The sequence below is a fragment of the Epinephelus lanceolatus genome, chromosome 1 (assembly GCF_041903045.1).
Source record: "Epinephelus lanceolatus isolate andai-2023 chromosome 1, ASM4190304v1, whole genome shotgun sequence".
Classification (NCBI taxonomy): Eukaryota; Metazoa; Chordata; class Actinopteri; order Perciformes; family Serranidae; genus Epinephelus; species Epinephelus lanceolatus.
In genome coordinates this window covers 12,173,486-12,195,672 of record NC_135734.1, presented here as the reverse complement: position 1 = coordinate 12,195,672, position 22,187 = coordinate 12,173,486, and the positions used below count along the sequence as shown (strand labels likewise).

At 42.7% G+C, this 22,187-nt stretch overlaps 1 protein-coding gene across 1 annotated transcript; it reads right to left on the bottom strand.

The window, feature by feature from the left end:
- Window positions 1–250: 250 nt before the first annotated feature.
- On the bottom strand, window positions 251–20,899 carry LOC144458335 (scavenger receptor cysteine-rich domain-containing protein DMBT1-like). The gene is given in 22 exon segments (XM_078160660.1): window positions 251–606; window positions 882–1,214; window positions 1,491–1,823; window positions 2,099–2,431; window positions 2,707–3,039; window positions 3,313–3,645; window positions 3,924–4,256; window positions 4,532–4,864; window positions 5,137–5,469; window positions 5,745–6,077; window positions 6,357–6,689; window positions 6,965–7,297; window positions 7,573–7,905; window positions 8,182–8,514; window positions 8,790–9,122; window positions 9,392–9,730; window positions 10,006–10,338; window positions 10,615–10,947; window positions 11,226–11,552; window positions 14,699–14,776; window positions 15,279–15,404; window positions 19,271–20,899. Coding segments are annotated over 20 exon segments (6,411 nt in total). The 5' UTR covers window positions 14,760–14,776; window positions 15,279–15,404; window positions 19,271–20,899.
- Window positions 20,900–22,187: the final 1,288 nt, after the last annotated feature.

Below are 22,187 nucleotides of genomic sequence, written 5' to 3'. Positions count from 1 at the left end.
CTGGTTGAAGGAGAAGCAAAATCTCTGTCAACCACATGACAACTGCAGGTTGTATTCACACCAGTATTGAGCAAAAGTCCAATTTCTTCAAGGTAATTATACTTGATTACTTAATCATTGGGCTTGTATGATATTGTGACTTTTTGTTGTAAAAAAACAAAAAAAAAAGTCAACTGTACGGTATCCAGTTGGTGCCAGGATATTAGGTGCTATTTCTAGTTATAAGTGAACAGTATCAACTGAAATCTGCTTACTGTGTGGGAACACACTTACCTTCACAGATGACACTAGCATCCTCAGAATGAGCACAGTTGTGGTTCCCTAATCCGCCATGTGGACAGTCTTGTAAAGAGGACTCACTGCCTGAACACTGAAGGTTATCTAACCAGATTTGTCCAGTGCCTTGTCCAAAACGTGCCCTTTGTGGTGCCCCCACAGCCCTGCCACAGCCCAGCTGTCGACAAACCACCTGAGCGTCATTCAGATTCCAAAAGTCGTCACACACCGTCCCCCACTGGCCATTGTGGAAGATCTCCACTCTGCCAGAGCAGCTGCTGGCAGAGTTGACCAGTCTCACTCCAACACTTGGTGTTGGAGTAGCAATTTCTGGTTGAAGGAGAAGCAAAATCTCTGTCAACCACATGACAACTGCAGGTTGTATTCACACCAGTATTGAGCAAAAGTCCAATTTCTTCAAGGTAATTATACTTGATTACTTAATCATTGGGCTTGTATGATATTGTGACTTTTTGTTGTAAAAAAACAAAGAAAAAAAAGTCAACTGTACGGTATCCAGTTGGTGCCAGGATATTAGGTGCTATTTCTAGTTATAAGTGAACAGTATCAACTGAAATCTGCTTACTGTGTGGGAACACACTTACCTTCACAGATGACACTAGCATCCTCAGAATGAGCACAGTTGTGGTTCCCTAATCCGCCATGTGGACAGTCTTGTAAAGAGGACTCACTGCCTGAACACTGAAGGTTATCTAACCAGATTTGTCCAGTGCCTTGTCCAAAACGTGCCCTTTGTGGTGCCCCCACAGCCCTGCCACAGCCCAGCTGTCGACAAACCACCTGAGCGTCATTCAGATTCCAAAAGTCGTCACACACCGTCCCCCACTGGCCATTGTGGAAGATCTCCACTCTGCCAGAGCAGCTGCTGGCAGAGTTGACCAGTCTCACTCCAACACTTGGTGTTGGAGTAGCAATTTCTGGTTGAAGGAGAAGCAAAATCTCTGTCAACCACATGACAACTGCAGGTTGTATTCACACCAGTATTGAGCAAGAGTCCAATTTCTTTAAGGTAACTGTACTTGATTACTTAATTTTTGGGCTTATTTGTTACTGTGACTTTTTGTTGTAAACAAACAAACAAAAAAAAAGTCAGGTGTACAGTATCCAGTTGGTGCCAGGATATTAGGTGCTATTTCTAGTTATAAGTGAGCAGTATCAACTGAAATCTGCTTACTGTGTGGGAACACACTTACCTTCACAGATGACACTAGCATCCTCAGAGTGAGCACAGTTGTGGTTCCCTAATCCGCCATGTGGACAGTCTTGTAAAGAGGACTCACTGCCTGAACACTGAAGGTTATCTAACCAGATTTGTCCAGTGCCTTGTCCAAAACGTGCCCTTTGTGGTGCCTCCACAGCCCTGCCACAGCCCAGCTGTCGACAAACCACCTGAGCGTCATTCAGATTCCACAAGTCGTCACACACCGTCCCCCACTGGCCATTGTGGAAGATCTCCACTCTGCCAGAGCAGCTGCTGGCAGAGTTGACCAGTCTCACTCCAACACTTGGTGTTGGAGTAGCAATTTCTGGTTGAAGGAGAAGCAAAATCTCTGTCAACCACATGACAACTGCAGGTTGTATTCACACCAGTATTGAGCAAAAGTCCAATTTCTTCAAGGTAACTGTACTTGATTACTTAATTTTTGGGCTTATTTGTTACTGTGACTTTTTGTTGTAAACAAACAAACAAAAAAAAGTCAGGTGTACAGTATCCAGTTGGTGCCAGGATATTAGGTGCTATTTCTAGTTATAAGTGAGCAGTATCAACTGAAATCTGCTTACTGTGTGGGAACACACTTACCTTCACAGATGACACTAGCATCCTCAGAGTGAGCACAGTTGTGGTTCCCTAATCCGCCATGTGGACAGTCTTGTAAAGAGGACTCACTGCCTGAACACTGAAGGTTATCTAACCAGATTTGTCCAGTGCCTTGTCCAAAACGTGCCCTTTGTGGTGCCTCCACAGCCCTGCCACAGCCCAGCTGTCGACAAACCACCTGAGCATCATTCAAATTCCAGAAGTCGTCACACACCGTCCCCCACTGGCCATTGTGGAAGATCTCCACTCTGCCTGAGCAGTGGCTGTTAGAGTTGACCAGTCTCACTCCAACACTTGGTGTTGGAGTAGCAATTTCTGGTTGAAGGAGAAGCAAAATCTCTGTCAACCACATGACAACTGCAGGTTGTATTCACACCAGTATTGAGTAAAAGTCCAATTTCTTCAAGGTAACTGTACTTGATTACTTAATCATTGGGCTTGTATGTTATTGTGACTTTTTGTTGTAAAAAAACAAAGAAAAAAAAGTCAACTGTACGGTATCCAGTTGGTGCCAGGATATTAGGTGCTATTTCTAGTTATAAGCGAACAGTATCAACTGAAGTCTGCTTACTGTGTGGGAACACACTTACCTTCACAGATGACACTAGCATCCTCAGAGTGAGCACAGTTGTGGTTCCCTAATCCGCCATGTGGACAGTCTTGTAAAGAGGACTCACTGCCTGAACACTGAAGGTTATCTAACCAGATTTGTCCAGTGCCTTGTCCAAAACGTGCCCTTTGTGGTGCCTCCACAGCCCTGCCACAGCCCAGCTGTCGACAAACCACCTGAGCGTCATTCAGATTCCACAAGTCGTCACACACCGTTCCCCACTGGCCATTGTGGAAGATCTCCACTCTGCCAGAGCAGTGGCTGTTAGAGTTGACCAGTCTCACTCCAACACTTGGTGTTGGAGTAGCAATTTCTGGTGGAAGGAGAAGCAAAATCTCTGTCAACCACATGACAACTGCAGGTTGTATTCACACCAGTATTGAGCAAAAGTCCAATTTCTTTAAGGTAACCGTACTTCATTACTTAATTTTTGGGCTTGTTTGTTTCTGTGACTTTTTGTTGTAAAACAAACAAAAAAAAAGTAAAATGTATGGTATCCAGTTGGTGTGAGAATATAAGGTGCCATTTCTAGTTATGAGTGAACAATACAAACTGAAGTCTGCTTACTGTGTGGGAACACACTTACCTTCACAGATGACACTAGCATCCTCAGAGTGAGCACAGTTGTGGTTCCCTAATCCGCCATGTGGACAGTCTTGTAAAGAGGACTCACTGCCTGAACACTGAAGGTTATCTAACCAGATTTGTCCAGTGCCTTGTCCAAAACGTGCCCTTTGTGGTGCCTCCACAGCCCTGCCACAGCCCAGCTGTCGACAAACCACCTGAGCGTCATTCAGATTCCACAAGTCGTCACACACCGTCCCCCACTGGCCATTGTGGAAGATCTCCACTCTGCCAGAGCAGTGGCTGTTAGAGTTGACCAGTCTCACTCCAACACTTGGTGTTGGAGTAGCAATTTCTGGTTGAAGGAGAAGCAAAATCTCTGTCAACCACATGACAACTGCAGGTTGTATTCACACCAGTATTGAGCAAAAGTCCAATTTCTTTAAGGTAACTGTACTTGATTACTTAATTTTTGGGCTTGTTTGTTACTGTGACTTTTTGTTGTAAAAACAAAAAACAAAAAAAAAAGTCAACTGTACGGTATCCAGTTGGTGCCAGGATATTAGGTGCTATTTCTAGTTATAAGCGAACAGTATCAACTGAAGTCTGCTTACTGTGTGGGAACACACTTACCTTCACAGATGACACTAGCATCCTCAGAGTGAGCACAGTTGTGGTTCCCTAATCCGCCATGTGGACAGTCTTGTAAAGAGGACTCACTGCCTGAACACTGAAGGTTATCTAACCAGATTTGTCCAGTGCCTTGTCCAAAACGTGCCCTTTGTGGTGCCTCCACAGCCCTGCCACAGCCCAGCTGTCGACAAACCACCTGAGCGTCATTCAGATTCCACAAGTCGTCACACACCGTTCCCCACTGGCCATTGTGGAAGATCTCCACTCTGCCAGAGCAGCTGCTGGCAGAGTTGACCAGTCTCACTCCAACACTTGGTGTTGGAGTAGCAATTTCTGGTTGAAGGAGAAGCAAAATCTCTGTCAACCACATGACAACTGCAGGTTGTATTCACACCAGTATTGAGCAAAAGTCCAATTTCTTCAAGGTAACTGTACTTGATTACTTAATTTTTGGGCTTATTTGTTACTGTGACTTTTTGTTGTAAACAAACAAACAAAAAAAAGTCAGGTGTACAGTATCCAGTTGGTGCCAGGATATTAGGTGCTATTTCTAGTTATAAGTGAGCAGTATCAACTGAAGTCTGCTTACTGTGTGGGAACACACTTACCTTCACAGATGACACTAGCATCCTCAGAGTGAGCACAGTTGTGGTTCCCTAATCCGCCATGTGGACAGTCTTGTAAAGAGGACTCACTGCCTGAACACTGAAGGTTATCTAACCAGATTTGTCCAGTGCCTTGTCCAAAACGTGCCCTTTGTGGTGCCCCCACAGCCCTGCCACAGCCCAGCTGTCGACAAACCACCTGAGCGTCATTCAAATTCCAGAAGTCGTCACACACCGTTCCCCACTGGCCATTGTGGAAGATCTCCACTCTGCCTGAGCAGTGGCTGTTAGAGTTGACCAGTCTCACTCCAACACTTGGTGTTGGAGTAGCAATTTCTGGTTGAAGGAGAAGCAAAATCTCTGTCAACCACATGACAACTGCAGGTTGTATTCACACCAGTATTGAGCAAAAGTCCAATTTCTTCAAGGTAACTGTACTTGATTACTTAATCATTGGGCTTGTTTGTTTCTGTGACTTTTTGTTGTAAAACAAACAAAAAAAAGTAAAATGTATGGTATCCAGTTGGTGTGAGAATATAAGGTGCCATTTCTAGTTATGAGTGAACAATACAAACTGAAGTCTGCTTACTGTGTGGGAACACACTTACCTTCACAGATGACACTAGCATCCTCAGAGTGAGCACAGTTGTGGTTCCCTAATCCGCCATGTGGACAGTCTTGTAAAGAAGACTCACTGCCTGAACACTGAAGGTTATCTAACCAGATTTGTCCAGTGCCTTGTCCAAAACGTGCCCTTTGTGGTGCCTCCACAGCCCTGCCACAGCCTAGCTGTCGACAAACCACCTGAGCGTCATTCAGATTCCACAAGTCGTCACACACCGTCCCCCACTGGCCATTGTGGAAGATCTCCACTCTGCCAGAGCAGTGGCTGTTAGAGTTGACCAGTCTCACTCCAACACTTGGTGTTGGAGTAGCAATTTCTGGTTGAAGGAGAAGCAAAATCTCTGTCAACCACATGACAACTGCAGGTTGTATTCACACCAGTATTGAGCAAAAGTCCAATTTCTTCAAGGTAACTGTACTTGATTACTTAATTTTTGGGCTTATTTGTTACTGTGACTTTTTGTTGTAAACAAACAAACAAAAAAAAGTCAGGTGTACAGTATCCAGTTGGTGCCAGGATATTAGGTGCTATTTCTAGTTATAAGTGAGCAGTATCAACTGAAATCTGCTTACTGTGTGGGAACACACTTACCTTCACAGATGACACTAGCATCCTCAGAGTGAGCACAGTTGTGGTTCCCTAATCCGCCATGTGGACAGTCTTGTAAAGAGGACTCACTGCCTGAACACTGAAGGTTATCTAACCAGATTTGTCCAGTGCCTTGTCCAAAACGTGCCCTTTGTGGTGCCTCCACAGCCCTGCCACAGCCCAGCTGTCGACAAACCACCTGAGCGTCATTCAGATTCCACAAGTCGTCACACACCGTTCCCCACTGGCCATTGTGGAAGATCTCCACTCTGCCAGAGCAGCTGCTGGCAGAGTTGACCAGTCTCACTCCAACACTTGGTGTTGGAGTAGCAATTTCTGGTTGAAGGAGAAGCAAAATCTCTGTCAACCACATGACAACTGCAGGTTGTATTCACACCAGTATTGAGCAAAAGTCCAATTTCTTTAAGGTAACTGTACTTGATTACTTAATTTTTGGGCTTGTTTGTTACTGTGACTTTTTGTTGTAAAAACAAAAAACAAAAAAAAAAAGTCAACTGTACGGTATCCAGTTGGTGCCAGGATATTAGGTGCTATTTCTAGTTATAAGCGAACAGTATCAACTGAAGTCTGCTTACTGTGTGGGAACACACTTACCTTCACAGATGACACTAGCATCCTCAGAGTGAGCACAGTTGTGGTTCCCTAATCCGCCATGTGGACAGTCTTGTAAAGAGGACTCACTGCCTGAACACTGAAGGTTATCTAACCAGATTTGTCCAGTGCCTTGTCCAAAACGTGCCCTTTGTGGTGCCTCCACAGCCCTGCCACAGCCCAGCTGTCGACAAACCACCTGAGCGTCATTCAGATTCCACAAGTCGTCACACACCGTTCCCCACTGGCCATTGTGGAAGATCTCCACTCTGCCAGAGCAGCTGCTGGCAGAGTTGACCAGTCTCACTCCAACACTTGGTGTTGGAGTAGCAATTTCTGGTTGAAGGAGAAGCAAAATCTCTGTCAACCACATGACAACTGCAGGTTGTATTCACACCAGTATTGAGCAAAAGTCCAATTTCTTCAAGGTAACTGTACTTGATTACTTAATTTTTGGGCTTATTTGTTACTGTGACTTTTTGTTGTAAACAAACAAACAAAAAAAAGTCAGGTGTACAGTATCCAGTTGGTGCCAGGATATTAGGTGCTATTTCTAGTTATAAGTGAGCAGTATCAACTGAAGTCTGCTTACTGTGTGGGAACACACTTACCTTCACAGATGACACTAGCATCCTCAGAGTGAGCACAGTTGTGGTTCCCTAATCCGCCATGTGGACAGTCTTGTAAAGAGGACTCACTGCCTGAACACTGAAGGTTATCTAACCAGATTTGTCCAGTGCCTTGTCCAAAACGTGCCCTTTGTGGTGCCCCCACAGCCCTGCCACAGCCCAGCTGTCGACAAACCACCTGAGCGTCATTCAAATTCCAGAAGTCGTCACACACCGTTCCCCACTGGCCATTGTGGAAGATCTCCACTCTGCCTGAGCAGTGGCTGTTAGAGTTGACCAGTCTCACTCCAACACTTGGTGTTGGAGTAGCAATTTCTGGTTGAAGGAGAAGCAAAATCTCTGTCAACCACATGACAACTGCAGGTTGTATTCACACCAGTATTGAGCAAAAGTCCAATTTCTTCAAGGTAACTGTACTTGATTACTTAATCATTGGGCTTGTAAGTTATTGTGACTTTTTGTTGTAAAAAAACAAAGAAAAAAAAGTCAACTGTACGGTATCCAGTTGGTGCCAGGATATTAGGTGCTATTTCTAGTTATAAGCGAACAGTATCAACTGAAGTCTGCTTACTGTGTGGGAACACACTTACCTTCACAGATGACACTAGCATCCTCAGAGTGAGCACAGTTGTGGTTCCCTAATCCGCCATGTGGACAGTCTTGTAAAGAGGACTCACTGCCTGAACACTGAAGGTTATCTAACCAGATTTGTCCAGTGCCTTGTCCAAAACGTGCCCTTTGTGGTGCCTCCACAGCCCTGCCACAGCCCAGCTGTCGACAAACCACCTGAGCGTCATTCAGATTCCACAAGTCGTCACACACCGTTCCCCACTGGCCATTGTGGAAGATCTCCACTCTGCCAGAGCAGTGGCTGTTAGAGTTGACCAGTCTCACTCCAACACTTGGTGTTGGAGTAGCAATTTCTGGTTGAAGGAGAAGCAAAATCTCTGTCAACCACATGACAACTGCAGGTTGTATTCACACCAGTATTGAGCAAAAGTCCAATTTCTTTAAGGTAACTGTACTTGATTACTTAATTTTTGGGCTTATTTGTTATTGTGACTTTTTGTTGTAAACAAACAAACAAAAAAAAAGTCAGGTGTACAGTATCCAGTTGGTGCCAGGATATTAGGTGCTATTTCTAGTTATAAGTGAGCAGTATCAACTGAAATCTGCTTACTGTGTGGAAACACACTTACCTTCACAGATGACACTAGCATCCTCAGAGTGAGCACAGTTGTGGTTCCCTAATCCGCCATGTGGACAGTCTTGTAAAGAGGACTCACTGCCTGAACACTGAAGGTCATCTAACCAGATTTGTCCAGTGCCTTGTCCAAAACGTGCCCTTTGTGGTGCCTCCACAGCCCTGCCACAGCCCAGCTGTCGACAAACCACCTGAGCGTCATTCAAATTCCAGAAGTCGTCACACACCGTCCCCCACTGGCCATTGTGGAAGATCTCCACTCTGCCTGAGCAGTGGCTGTTAGAGTTGACCAGTCTCACTCCAACACTTGGTGTTGGAGTAGCAATTTCTGGTTGAAGGAGAAGCAAAATCTCTGTCAACCACATGACAACTGCAGGTTGTATTCACACCAGTATTGAGCAAAAGTCCAACTTCTTCAAGGTAACTGTACTTGATTACTTAATCATTGGGCTTGTATGTTATTGTGACTTTTTGTTGTAAAAAAACAAAGAAAAAAAAGTCAACTGTACGGTATCCAGTTGGTGCCAGGATATTAGGTGCTATTTCTAGTTATAAGCGAACAGTATCAACTGAAGTCTGCTTACTGTGTGGGAACACACTTACCTTCACAGATGACACTAGCATCCTCAGAGTGAGCACAGTTGTGGTTCCCTAATCCGCCATGTGGACAGTCTTGTAAAGAGGACTCACTGCCTGAACACTGAAGGTTATCTAACCAGATTTGTCCAGTGCCTTGTCCAAAACGTGCCCTTTGTGGTGCCTCCACAGCCCTGCCACAGCCCAGCTGTCGACAAACCACCTGAGCGTCATTCAGATTCCACAAGTCGTCACACACCGTTCCCCACTGGCCATTGTGGAAGATCTCCACTCTGCCAGAGCAGCTGCTGGCAGAGTTGACCAGTCTCACTCCAACACTTGGTGTTGGAGTAGCAATTTCTGGTTGAAGGAGAAGCAAAATCTCTGTCAACCACATGACAACTGCAGGTTGTATTCACACCAGTATTGAGCAAAAGTCCAATTTCTTCAAGGTAACTGTACTTGATTACTTAATTTTTGGGCTTATTTGTTACTGTGACTTTTTGTTGTAAACAAACAAACAAAAAAAAGTCAGGTGTACAGTATCCAGTTGGTGCCAGGATATTAGGTGCTATTTCTAGTTATAAGTGAGCAGTATCAACTGAAGTCTGCTTACTGTGTGGGAACACACTTACCTTCACAGATGACACTAGCATCCTCAGAGTGAGCACAGTTGTGGTTCCCTAATCCGCCATGTGGACAGTCTTGTAAAGAGGACTCACTGCCTGAACACTGAAGGTTATCTAACCAGATTTGTCCAGTGCCTTGTCCAAAACGTGCCCTTTGTGGTGCCCCCACAGCCCTGCCACAGCCCAGCTGTCGACAAACCACCTGAGCGTCATTCAAATTCCAGAAGTCGTCACACACCGTTCCCCACTGGCCATTGTGGAAGATCTCCACTCTGCCTGAGCAGTGGCTGTTAGAGTTGACCAGTCTCACTCCAACACTTGGTGTTGGAGTAGCAATTTCTGGTTGAAGGAGAAGCAAAATCTCTGTCAACCACATGACAACTGCAGGTTGTATTCACACCAGTATTGAGCAAAAGTCCAATTTCTTCAAGGTAACTGTACTTGATTACTTAATCATTGGGCTTGTAAGTTATTGTGACTTTTTGTTGTAAAAAAACAAAGAAAAAAAAGTCAACTGTACGGTATCCAGTTGGTGCCAGGATATTAGGTGCTATTTCTAGTTATAAGCGAACAGTATCAACTGAAGTCTGCTTACTGTGTGGGAACACACTTACCTTCACAGATGACACTAGCATCCTCAGAGTGAGCACAGTTGTGGTTCCCTAATCCGCCATGTGGACAGTCTTGTAAAGAGGACTCACTGCCTGAACACTGAAGGTTATCTAACCAGATTTGTCCAGTGCCTTGTCCAAAACGTGCCCTTTGTGGTGCCTCCACAGCCCTGCCACAGCCCAGCTGTCGACAAACCACCTGAGCGTCATTCAGATTCCACAAGTCGTCACACACCGTTCCCCACTGGCCATTGTGGAAGATCTCCACTCTGCCAGAGCAGTGGCTGTTAGAGTTGACCAGTCTCACTCCAACACTTGGTGTTGGAGTAGCAATTTCTGGTTGAAGGAGAAGCAAAATCTCTGTCAACCACATGACAACTGCAGGTTGTATTCACACCAGTATTGAGCAAAAGTCCAATTTCTTTAAGGTAACTGTACTTGATTACTTAATTTTTGGGCTTATTTGTTATTGTGACTTTTTGTTGTAAACAAACAAACAAAAAAAAAGTCAGGTGTACAGTATCCAGTTGGTGCCAGGATATTAGGTGCTATTTCTAGTTATAAGTGAGCAGTATCAACTGAAATCTGCTTACTGTGTGGAAACACACTTACCTTCACAGATGACACTAGCATCCTCAGAGTGAGCACAGTTGTGGTTCCCTAATCCGCCATGTGGACAGTCTTGTAAAGAGGACTCACTGCCTGAACACTGAAGGTCATCTAACCAGATTTGTCCAGTGCCTTGTCCAAAACGTGCCCTTTGTGGTGCCTCCACAGCCCTGCCACAGCCCAGCTGTCGACAAACCACCTGAGCGTCATTCAAATTCCAGAAGTCGTCACACACCGTCCCCCACTGGCCATTGTGGAAGATCTCCACTCTGCCTGAGCAGTGGCTGTTAGAGTTGACCAGTCTCACTCCAACACTTGGTGTTGGAGTAGCAATTTCTGGTTGAAGGAGAAGCAAAATCTCTGTCAACCACATGACAACTGCAGGTTGTATTCACACCAGTATTGAGCAAAAGTCCAATTTCTTCAAGGTAACTGTACTTGATTACTTAATTTTTGGGCTTGTTTGTTACTGTGACTTTTTGTTGTAAAAACAAAAAACAAAAAAAAAACTCAACTGTACGGTATCCAGTTGGTGCCAGGATATTAGGTGCTATTTCTAGTTATAAGCGAACAGTATCAACTGAAGTCTGCTTACTGTGTGGGAACACACTTACCTTCACAGATGACACTAGCATCCTCAGAGTGGAGACAGTTGTGGTTCCCTAATCCGCCATGTGGACAGTCTTGTAAAGAGGACTCATTGCCTGAACACTGAAGGTTATCTAACCAGATTTGTCCAGTGCCTTGTCCAAAACGTGCCCTTTGTGGTGCCTCCACAGCCCTGCCACAGCCCAGCTGTCGACAAACCACCTGAGCGTCATTCAGATTCCACAAGTCGTCACACACCGTTCCCCACTGGCCATTGTGGAAGATCTCCACTCTGCCAGAGCAGTGGCTGTTAGAGTTGACCAGTCTCACTGAGGGTCCAAGTGTTTGAGAAACTGTGAAAATAAAGACATTATATATCAATGGGATAAATCAGATGATGTCCTTAACAAATGATCAGTGTCTGTTTTGGTAGTGAAACACATTTCATTATATAAATATAAGGTAAAGTTCAACACAAAATTGTGGCAATCCCACACAGACTCTCTGCAGCTTCTTACTTGTTTTTTCATTTAGTCAGGTTAGTCCCACTACTCTTGCCCCTCCCCCAGTATAAAATCACATGCTGCTCTTTCCAGCAAACAAGCTCTGGTAAGAAGCGTTTAGCAGCATTCTTGGATCAAGTATACAGTACCAATAATGTACTTTACAGAAATAACATTCGAGTATAATCCGAGTAGTCAGTAACCGTACTCATGATGAAGCAAAGTCCTCATTTCAGTAGTTGTGTTCAAGGGGACTGCCCCTTTTTGCGATGGCCCCAGTAGTCCATGAATATCCCATTTGACTAAAAGACCATTTGTATAACAGGACACTATCCTGAAATGAAATGCCCATGGCCCCAAATGGCTATTTCTCCAGTGGTACTCTCCAGCACAGGAGCACATGGCTAATTATTATGTAGAATGATGTCACTGGACCTTTCAACTGGGGTGATTGTCCCTCTTATTGGCTAGTACTTTGTTGGTTGGTTTGCTGAGATTGGTTAAGGTTAAGGTATTAAGAATATCAGGCTAATCAAGTCAGAGGCAGAGAGTAGGGTGAGTAATGCCTTTGCCATTGTGGAAAGGTCCAGTCACTATTTAGCTGTGTGCTCCTGTTTGTGAGACCGTGTAGCCTATCTTCAGAAAGATGGCCCTTCTTTGCAATGCACGTTTGTGTTCAGGATAATGAGCTGTCATCCAAATGGGCTTTCTATCCAAAGGAACATTTTATGGACTATTGAGCCTTATAAATTATTGATCATCAGAACAATGGTATGACACTGTATTCCATCTCTTACTGTTGAGATCAAAAATGATCTGAAGCTCAATCTTGATTATTCTGCAAATAGTTTTCTAATAAATTAGAAATAAAGCAATTTCTAATCAACCCATACCAGTTTCAGGTTACAATTAACATCTTCTGGTTAGGTCCCACTCATTTCCAATTTAAACTCCACCCAGTTCTGCTTTATGGATCTGGAAGTGGGTTAGTACGGATATGAGTACAGATGATAATATAGTTGATTTAAAACAGATACAGATAATGGTTGGTAAACCAGTGTCTGCGACTTGCACAAAATGACAGAGAGCTGAAGTACACTAATGTCACTTAGTGGACCAAATCCACAGCTAAAAGGCAAATGAACATTTGACTAACATTAGCCAAAAGAGAAAGAAATAAACACAACTAACAGGACGGTTAGCTTGTTGTGTACCTGATGGATGTAATCAGGCCACTGTTTGCTAAATGTTAGCTGTGGCTACTTGATAAAATGATTTTAGCTTCATATTGGATATTAGCTATTATATGATTATATGTCTATATGTCAGGGTTATGTTTCTGTTTGTCTGTTTCCCTTGTGGTTGCATTTCATGCTAACGTTACAAATTTTGACTTGAAAAAGTTTCAGCTTGAAAATTTGTGGTTATTCTGAGTGATGACCCCCCCCAAGCAGAAAGGAAAGGAGGAGATTACTTAAATGAAAGTCTCAGCTTCCTTGACAGAAAATGACAGAATGACAGAAAATAAAAAGACTGGTTGATATTAATTTCATCAGTATGTTAGAAAATTAATTTCTATTAATACATCTTTTGTGGGGTTTTTTTTTTTTGGGGGGGGGGGGGGGGTATACAGTTTGAGAAAACAAATCTCATTTCTTGTTTTTTTAATGCACACTGGCACCTTCTTTTACGTTCTAAGTACACATCTTGATCATTGAAAAGCTGGTTTGTGTAACTCAAAAAAATAGTATTGAGAAGAAACAGAATACGTCACAAGTGCTATCATTAAACATTTATTGACTAGAGCTAAAAAACACTACAAGCATTTACTCAAGTACTATACTTAAGTACAAATTTTGAGTACCTGTACTTTTCATTCCATTCTCCTTCCATTTTATGTGACTTCCTACTTAAACTTAACTACAGTGCCCCCCCCCCAGACAGGCTTTAAATCTTGGGGTCGCACACCAAAACACCCAGAACCCCCTTCCAAAAACAGGCAACAGCAATTGTAACAAACTTACAGGGTAATCGAGGAATGGACACATAATTTTGAGGTAGCCAACAACCGGTTTTATACATCTGAAGAACTTCTATTAATTACAAATAAACACAAGAAATGTGTGCTCTAGAGAAAGGATCAGCACTCAGTGAATAACCTCCTAAGCCCTATGATAAGCTATTATGGCAAGGCTTAACTATACAGACCAGTGAGCAGTGATAACTAACGTGTCTTTGGGGTCATCGGGTGGGGACTGCCTTTCACCAATGTTTTGTCTAGATGGTCCCACGACACCTCCAGGAGGCTAGACAGTGATCTCTAGCATCCCAGAGACACTCCCCTAATGCCAGGTCTCACTGCTCCCCTCCCTGCACCGACCCAACAACCTCCTTTACCTTACTTACACAGCTGGTATCAGCCAAACACTACAAAGACAGAGTCAGTGTGGCGGGTAAAAAACTCTGCCCCGCTCCATCCAGGTGACACATCACGTCTATGCCCCATGTATTTCCTCCGTAATTATCTTGTGCACACAAGATAAAAAAATTGTCACCTGTCAGGACTTTAGGGGTTCTGTAGTATTGTATATGTTACAAAACAATGTTCCAAAATGGTGAGAACTCATGCCACTACTTTGAAAATATATGGCTTTTTTACTGTACAGAGATTTTTATTAAATTAAAAAAAAGGAAAGAAAAGCAAGTGTGTTCATGTACAGAGTTTTCAGCTACAGTAAAAAGAACGGATCCTTAACTGTTTTAGCTTGATTTGGAGCCACATAGTAATGTATGATATGCAATGTGATGTTAGTAAAATGGGGTTGAGTTGTAGAGTGGGATGGTAATTTTCTGTGGTATTGACCCAACCTGCGTATCCCTTTACATTACAAGAAATCATTTGATCTGTTGTTAATGTAAAACTATTGATTGATGCAGCTTTAAGCACAGAAAAATTGAGCTTAATGAGTAACCTGATAATAAGTCAAACATTTTACCTGACCATCCAGTTAACGTCTGCATCAGCAGGAGCAACAGCGTACCCCGAGCCATCGTCATTACGGGACACACACCTGCTGAAAAGGACAAAAGAGATATTATGACAGCCTGCATCAGAACAGACACCAAAATACTGGCTTGCTCAATGATGGATGTAAATGTAAATTCTAATTTTCAAAATGACCAAATCATGCTACCATTCATGAATATGAAGGACAGAAAGTAGATTAGATTAAAAGACGGTGTATTGCCAGTGCCCTTACTTGCCTTACAGTGGCTTTTTGTGAGCAGTGAGTAAAGGAGCTGGGAATGGGACCATGTTAAAATCAGTGCTGGTGTCCAGAGACATGGCTATTATATTATTAGGACCTTGTAACACTTAAAATATAAATTGGATTTTAAAGATAAACAACACAAGGGCTCAAATTGGCTAGGGAAGAGAAATTAAACATTGTTTGTGTTCACTGGCATTAACCAATTATATCTCATGAAAACTATAAAAATGTACTGTGCAATATATATATTTACTGTTCACCATCACCATTTCCCCCAGTCATGTTGTCATCATCATTCACTTACCTTTTCCAGGTGTGACACTGGCAGTCGTCCTCAGAGGTTGAGTGGTAGTGCTCAGTCAGTGCTGGAGAGAAGAGTCCCAGCAGGCCTGTGCTGCCTCCCTTGATGTACTGTTCATTTTATAGGAGTCTGAGTCAGATCAGATGGCACAGTGATGCTTGGTATGTTCTGAACTGGATGCCAAGATCATGCTTTGTTTAAGAAAGAATGTTGCATATCTAGATGGGTAACTCTGACAAGTTAGGCAAGCTTAAGTTGTTTGCGCTTTGTAGTAATTGTTTGTGATTATGTCTGTAAATGAGCAAACATATAATTATTTCTGTAGGGTAATACCTAGCCTATTTGGTACTGCCTTTATGTTATTGAAAATAAGAGTTGGAGAGCTTTTGTATTTTACAGTATTTTCCACTGAGTTGTGGTAAATGACAAATCCTCCTCAGGACAGCTTGCATTATGGGAAAACTTTTTGAGAACAAAAACCATTTGGTTTCTGCCTGAAGTTTAATCAGACTGTAGTGATGTTTGAGCAACTGTGTAGCACAGAATCATAATTCTGTCACAAAATCACATGCTCTGTCTTATGCTCACATGGAGTACACTGCTTACACTGTTTAGTCTTTACTAACATATTGCACAAATTTTGACAGGGCAGTGTGGTCTCAAATCAAACAAGGCCACTGCGCACTTTTATGATGTTTCCAAGATCTGGCAGCTTTTCTTCCTCTGCTTGGTGAATTGCAACTGGCACAGCATTATCACCAACATCAGACCAATGGCTTTCACTCACCAAATGAGTGCTGTATCTGCTTGTTCTCTCACATGACTTCTTTGTATTTGTTTCTTTATTTATCTATTGTATTAAAGGTAAATGTGCTTGCATGTCACACTTCTCTATCTATGGATGCCCGTGGCTGATACTGGCTAGTGCTATCACCAGCTGGTTAATGAGAGGTGCCGCAGTTTGCAAAAACGAGGTGTGTTGCAAGATTCTGTGGAATCGAGATCAGGCATTTGTAGAGGTGGATTTTTGAATAAATGTGGACCAAGTTTTGTTGAAACGTGGGTATTCTGTGATTAATTCATGCAGACATTTTTTCTATTGTGATTTGATCTATTAACAGATTCTTCCAGTGTGTGATGTTCAGTTGATTTCTTGTTTTCCAGTTTAGGAGGATTGTTTTCTTGGCGACAACTAGGGCTGTGAACAGTGTAGTTTTGTAGTGTGATTATGTAACTGTACAGATGATATGTCTCCTAAGATGCAGAGTTGAGGGGATAGGGGGATGTGGCAGCCTAGTATATGTGATAGGTGATCTGTGACTTGTATCCAAAATTGTCTAATTGGTGTACAGTGCCAGAGAGCATGCATGTAATTGTCTGTGGTGTGCTGTGTGCAATAAGTGCATTGATCTGATGTAGTGAAACCCATTTTATGTAATCTCTTACCTGTGTAGTGTGTTCTGTGGTTAACCTTAAATTGAATGAGTTGTAAATTTGGGATTTTGCAGTGAGTGAAGTTATTTTTGCATATTTAAGACCACAGCAAATATTCACAACTTGTCAAGCATCTGGGAACAAATCTAAAATCTTCTGCAGTGAAGACAAATATTTACAGTGGCATGCATAAACAACAAACATAACTTCCACCCAGAGATCGTACAACTTACACTACAGAACTATAAATTTTAATTATAGCTAGATACCGGACGCCACAAGGGTGCCTTTTTATTCCAATGCAGCTGCTCGCCTAGAACATACGCCAAAAGGTTTTCTAGCTTCTGGGTTAAGTATGCAGCCCACTGAATATTTGCAGTAAGGTTTTGTTTTCAAAAACTGTGTTTCTCAAATCCTGCAAAGAGAAGCTGTCAAAACTGGGGAAAATGTGACACTGGAAAGGGCAGACGAAGCCGAGGGCAGGGGTATGCAAACTTTTTTGAACAGGGGCCAGATTGAATAATTTGAAAATACCTGGGGGCCAGCTACTTCTCTAATCATATCAGTTAAAAATAATCCCATATAAATGAGACAAACGCAACTGTTTCAGTGAAAACGAATTCTGCTCCTGAAAGTGGCAGCCTTTGCTGTTCACTTTACGCTTCTTCGATGTGGCCATGTTTGCTACCTAGCAGGAAATGTCTCCTTGGTTACTGTTCGTATGCTTGTTTACCGTCTGTTTATGAAAACACATCAGTTCCACCTGTGTAGTTCCTACTTGGTGCATGTCTACTGACTGTTTGATGGTCCTGCCATCGACAGGTGAATGGAAAAAATGCAAAGTGATCTTGCTTAAATAATGAATATTGTGTGGGGGCCACATATAGTACACTGTGAACAACAAGCTGTGAGCTGTATAAAAATCAGTCCCCCAGGGCCTGGACCAGACTTTGGACGTGCCTGGCCTAGGGGCTCTTCTTCTCTGGTAGAAACTTTTGAACAAATATTCTATGTGGTCTCCTCCTCTCCAGCCACGTTCCCTGTTTCTCAGGCCCTTTCAGTACAATGTTCCAACCATTCACCAGATTTACTCAGACTTTCTCTCCTTTCCCCATCACCTGACCTACACACAACACTGACACTGTAAACACATTTACTATTGAGACTGGCTGAAACAACCACAGATGACCTGTAGGAACACTGTAGAAAACAACAATAGCAGTAATGTTACAGAAACATGGACAAACAGAGAGTGATGTTAATACACCTGTTGCCCCAGTGCATCCTGGGAGGCTTCCACTACACCTGCCCTCCTGTAGTGGGAGGGTAATTTACTTGTGGTAAAATATTTATTCAGCTATGTCTGTGGTTCCTGGCAGAGACATGGCAGGACAAGGAAGCATTTATTGTACTATACACACGTAGGCTGATGTGGCTCACCTATCAACTATGATGGATGAGAAGCTACAGCAGCACCAACAGGTTTATTGTTTGTTTGTTTTTGTTTTTTTTTTGAGGTGCAGTAAGGTAAAATGAGAGAACTTTCCGCATGCCCCAAATGCATTGGCTTTAGTCCAGTCTGCATCACAAGCCATCACTGGAAGTTTTCATCACCAACATCTGATAGGAAAGTTGGAGATGTACCTTGGAGATATGCCATTAATGAATGCAGTTGGGGTCATTGAGTTTGTGTAATGTTTTCTACTTTTATTGTCTTTTTCAGATTTGCAGTTTTCCTCATAAGCTGCAGAGTTTTTCTTGGTCGGCTTTAGAAATAAGGTTTCTTTGGAAAAAGACACAGAACTGAATTAAATAAACTGTATGCTCCCTAAAAAAAAGGAAAGGTAAGGCCTATTCGACCCTAGATTATATTGTCTGTGTGTTTAAAATGGCTCATGGGGCCAAATATTTTAAATGGGCCAGTGGTCAGGTAACACAACAAACTCCCATTCCTATTCATTTAAGAACGTTATAAACCAAAATCCACTCGATATATAAGTTGTTGCACTTTTTCATTATGGCACAATCCTGCACAATCCTGGAGGTGTGGGCCTGAGTCATAGATTTGATGCCTTTGGCTTGACAAAATCAAAAAAGACTTGCAATCTGACTTGGACTTTAGTACCATTAACTTCAATGATATGTGTTGCGTCATGTGAAGTGTGACTTCACTTGAACCGCACCTTTTGGACTTGAAAACACCTTTCCCCTAGCCAGAGGACTGAAAAGCATTTTTTTTTTAAAAAAATCAATTAATTTTACTTCATTTCCTAAATCCACTAACATTAAAACTATTTATTACCAGCAAGTTGACACCAAGCAGCAATCTGAGGCTGAAAAATGAAGCCAATGCAGAAATGCCAAAAATTGCAGTTCACTGAATGGCCACTAGAGGCTGGCTCCAAAACAGAGTCAATCCCCATAGACCCCCATGTTAAAATGCCCAATTTTACAGCAGATGTAAACATGTTTACAGCCTGGTACAAAAAACTGCTTTGTTCTCCATGGCTAATTTCAACATTCACAAAATATTTACGGGGGTAACTTTTTATATAACTCACCCATTTGCATTTTATCAAGGACCAAAGTTGTGTGGCGTCGGTGGCTTAGTGGTAGAGCAGGCGCCCCATGTACAAGGCTGTTGCCGCAGCGGTCCGGGCTCGACTCCAGCCTCGACTCCAGTCTGTGGCCCTTTGCTGCATGTCACTCCCTCTCTCTCTCTCTCTCTCTCTCTCTCTCTCTCTCCCCCTTTCATGCTTGTCTGTCCTATCAATTAAAGGCCAAAATGCCCTAAAAAATATCTTTAAGGAAAAAAAAAAAAAAAAAAAAAGGACCAAAATTCTGCATATTTATGGGCAGGGTCACTTGAGTGACAGACTGTCTGCGAGGTGTCGCCACAGCCTATGAGTCGAATCCAATTCTCACTCCTCCACAGCTACAACTCTTGTTCAAATATGGTCACTTTTGCCTCCAAGATAACAATATGGCGATGGCCGAAATGCTGGACTCGAGCCTTCAAAACAGCAGTCCACAAACCAGTGGGTGACATCACAGTAGCTATGTCCATTATTTATACAGTCTATGGTTGAGACTTAATTCTTCAGATCCACTTTGTTCTATCAATCCAACAGCATCCAATCAATGTGCTGGAGAAAACCTTGAAGAGCAAATGTTACATTACTGAGCACCAGTTGAAAAAAAAACCCAACTAAAATAATCTTCTTTTGTGAACAAAAACTATGCAGTGGTCAACAAAAAAATGATTTGCAGTATCCAAAACGTGTGAAAATAAAGATTGAGACACAACAATTTTCAACTTTGTTCAACATTTGAAGTTACACAACCTAAGTTGGGGCTAAATATTAACATAGATAGCAGACCAGTGCTTAGCTAACATTACAGTTGGACTTGTGTGGGACTCCTGACTTGACTCACTTGACTCAGGACTTGCCTGTCTTGACTTGAGACTTGACACAGGACTTGCCTGCCTTGACTTGGGACTTGAGTGCAAAAACTTGAGACTTGAACCTATGATTATAGAAATATCATCAGGATTCGTCCACTCTGCACAAACAGCAGTTGGAAAACCAGTTTAGCACAAAGTGAGTAAAGATAAAGATCCAGATCCTGTTGCATCTCATCCACGGCTGTGTGTCACTTAATGAAATAGGCCTAATGTACTTCTGGCTACTGCTTGAACATCAGAGATTCAAGATTATCCATGCCACCACCTCAGGTGCCACCTGCTCTCCTTTCTGTTCTGGTATGCAACATGTGACTCACCAGTACGGCGAGTTAGGCTGACCAAACGTCCTCTTTTGCCCGAACATGTCCATTTTTCACGTCCCGTCCGGGGCGTCCGGGGGTCTTTTATAAACTGATGATAATGTCCGGTTTTCCGTGTGTTTGTGTGTGTGTGTTAGAGTGCGGCACGGGCATTATATTTCTGTCCGAGTCGAATTTGTGTCACACAGTGGTTACAGGCTATTTAACAGGCCGGGCGTGCGCCGTGGGTGCTCAGCTGCGGAGAGGGAGACCTCCGTGTTTGAGACGGGAGCGGGAGGCGCGAGGTCCGACGGTTCCAGCGAGAGGAGAAATAAAACAAAATAAGATAAAATAGGAAAAACCTGTTTCCCTCTTTTATTTTATTTTCAGCGTTTAATCAAGGCGGAGGCGGGCTGCTGGAGGTCCGAGACTTCCAGCGAGGAGAGACGTAGAAACAAACAGCCAATGTGTGTCTGTGTGTGTTATGTTCAGGTGTTGTCACGTAAATAACAGTCTCCAAGCAATAAACAGGACAGACAATAGGATTTTATTTATTTTTACACTGCATTTTCACTGAAAGCTGACCGAATCCGACCCGAGCCCGAATACAATTTATAGCTACATTTTTGACCAAACCCGGCCCAACCTGTCAGGTACCATCGGGCTCGGATCGCCACACTCTAGTGTGTGTATGTGTCCCCTATTGGGGCCTATCTGAATTTCTGTCTTTGAGAGATATTATTTTGTAATATAACTGAATTTTCTATCCATACATATAAATTTTTAAATATATTAAAATTATAAGGCATCTTTGAGTAAACTGCGAGTATCATTTAAGTAGGCTGTGTCGTGGCCGGTCGAGTGTCCTCTTTTTTGGAAATCAAAATATGGTCACCCTAATGATGGAATGCAGCCACTGAGAACACGCGTGAGGGAGTGCACAGCCTTTAGTTTGAAAACATCTGTATAGTGAGTAACCCTTACTGAATTATGTTCTCTTTTGCAGTGGTGCAGTGGTACTTTATGAGGTGGGTGTACTACAAGGTGGATGGGTGGGTTACAACAGCTTCTGGTAATCAGTCACAACATAATGATGAACAATTTTAATATAAGATGAAGCACAGCTACACTAGGCACCATTAGACTGTTATAGTCAAGATGCTGCACAAAACTGCTCGAAATCATAAAATGAATCATAGGGTCAGTCAGGGTCATTAACAAAAAAGAATAAAAAAATTATAGTTGCTGCGCAGCGATATGTCGGGTCCCGGCATTTTTAGGCAATTCTGAGCAACAAGCAGAAGAATTGGAAGACATTTAGGAATTTAGCAACACAATCTGCCTTTTGCATCAGCTGAGGATTGAAGTCACAACCTCTGAGACTAAGAATCAATTTCTATCTCACTGAGCTAATTAGTCAGTGACAATTCATGTGTAGCTTCACAAATTGACTAAGCCAGACATGCAGGTTTAGCAGCCATCCATGCATGGAAAAGTAGATTTCAAACCACTGTAAAAAATTCAGTTATGGAAACAAAAATCTGAAAATACACATACTGCATCTAGACAGCATGGAGATGTTGGTCATTTATTTTAACAATAATTGATTGATTTGTTCCATAAGTGAAAAACTGATGTTTAAAATTGTCATTTTTACATTGACTCCAATTGTTCACATTAGAGCAAAATTCAAAATGCTGTCAAAAATTCAGT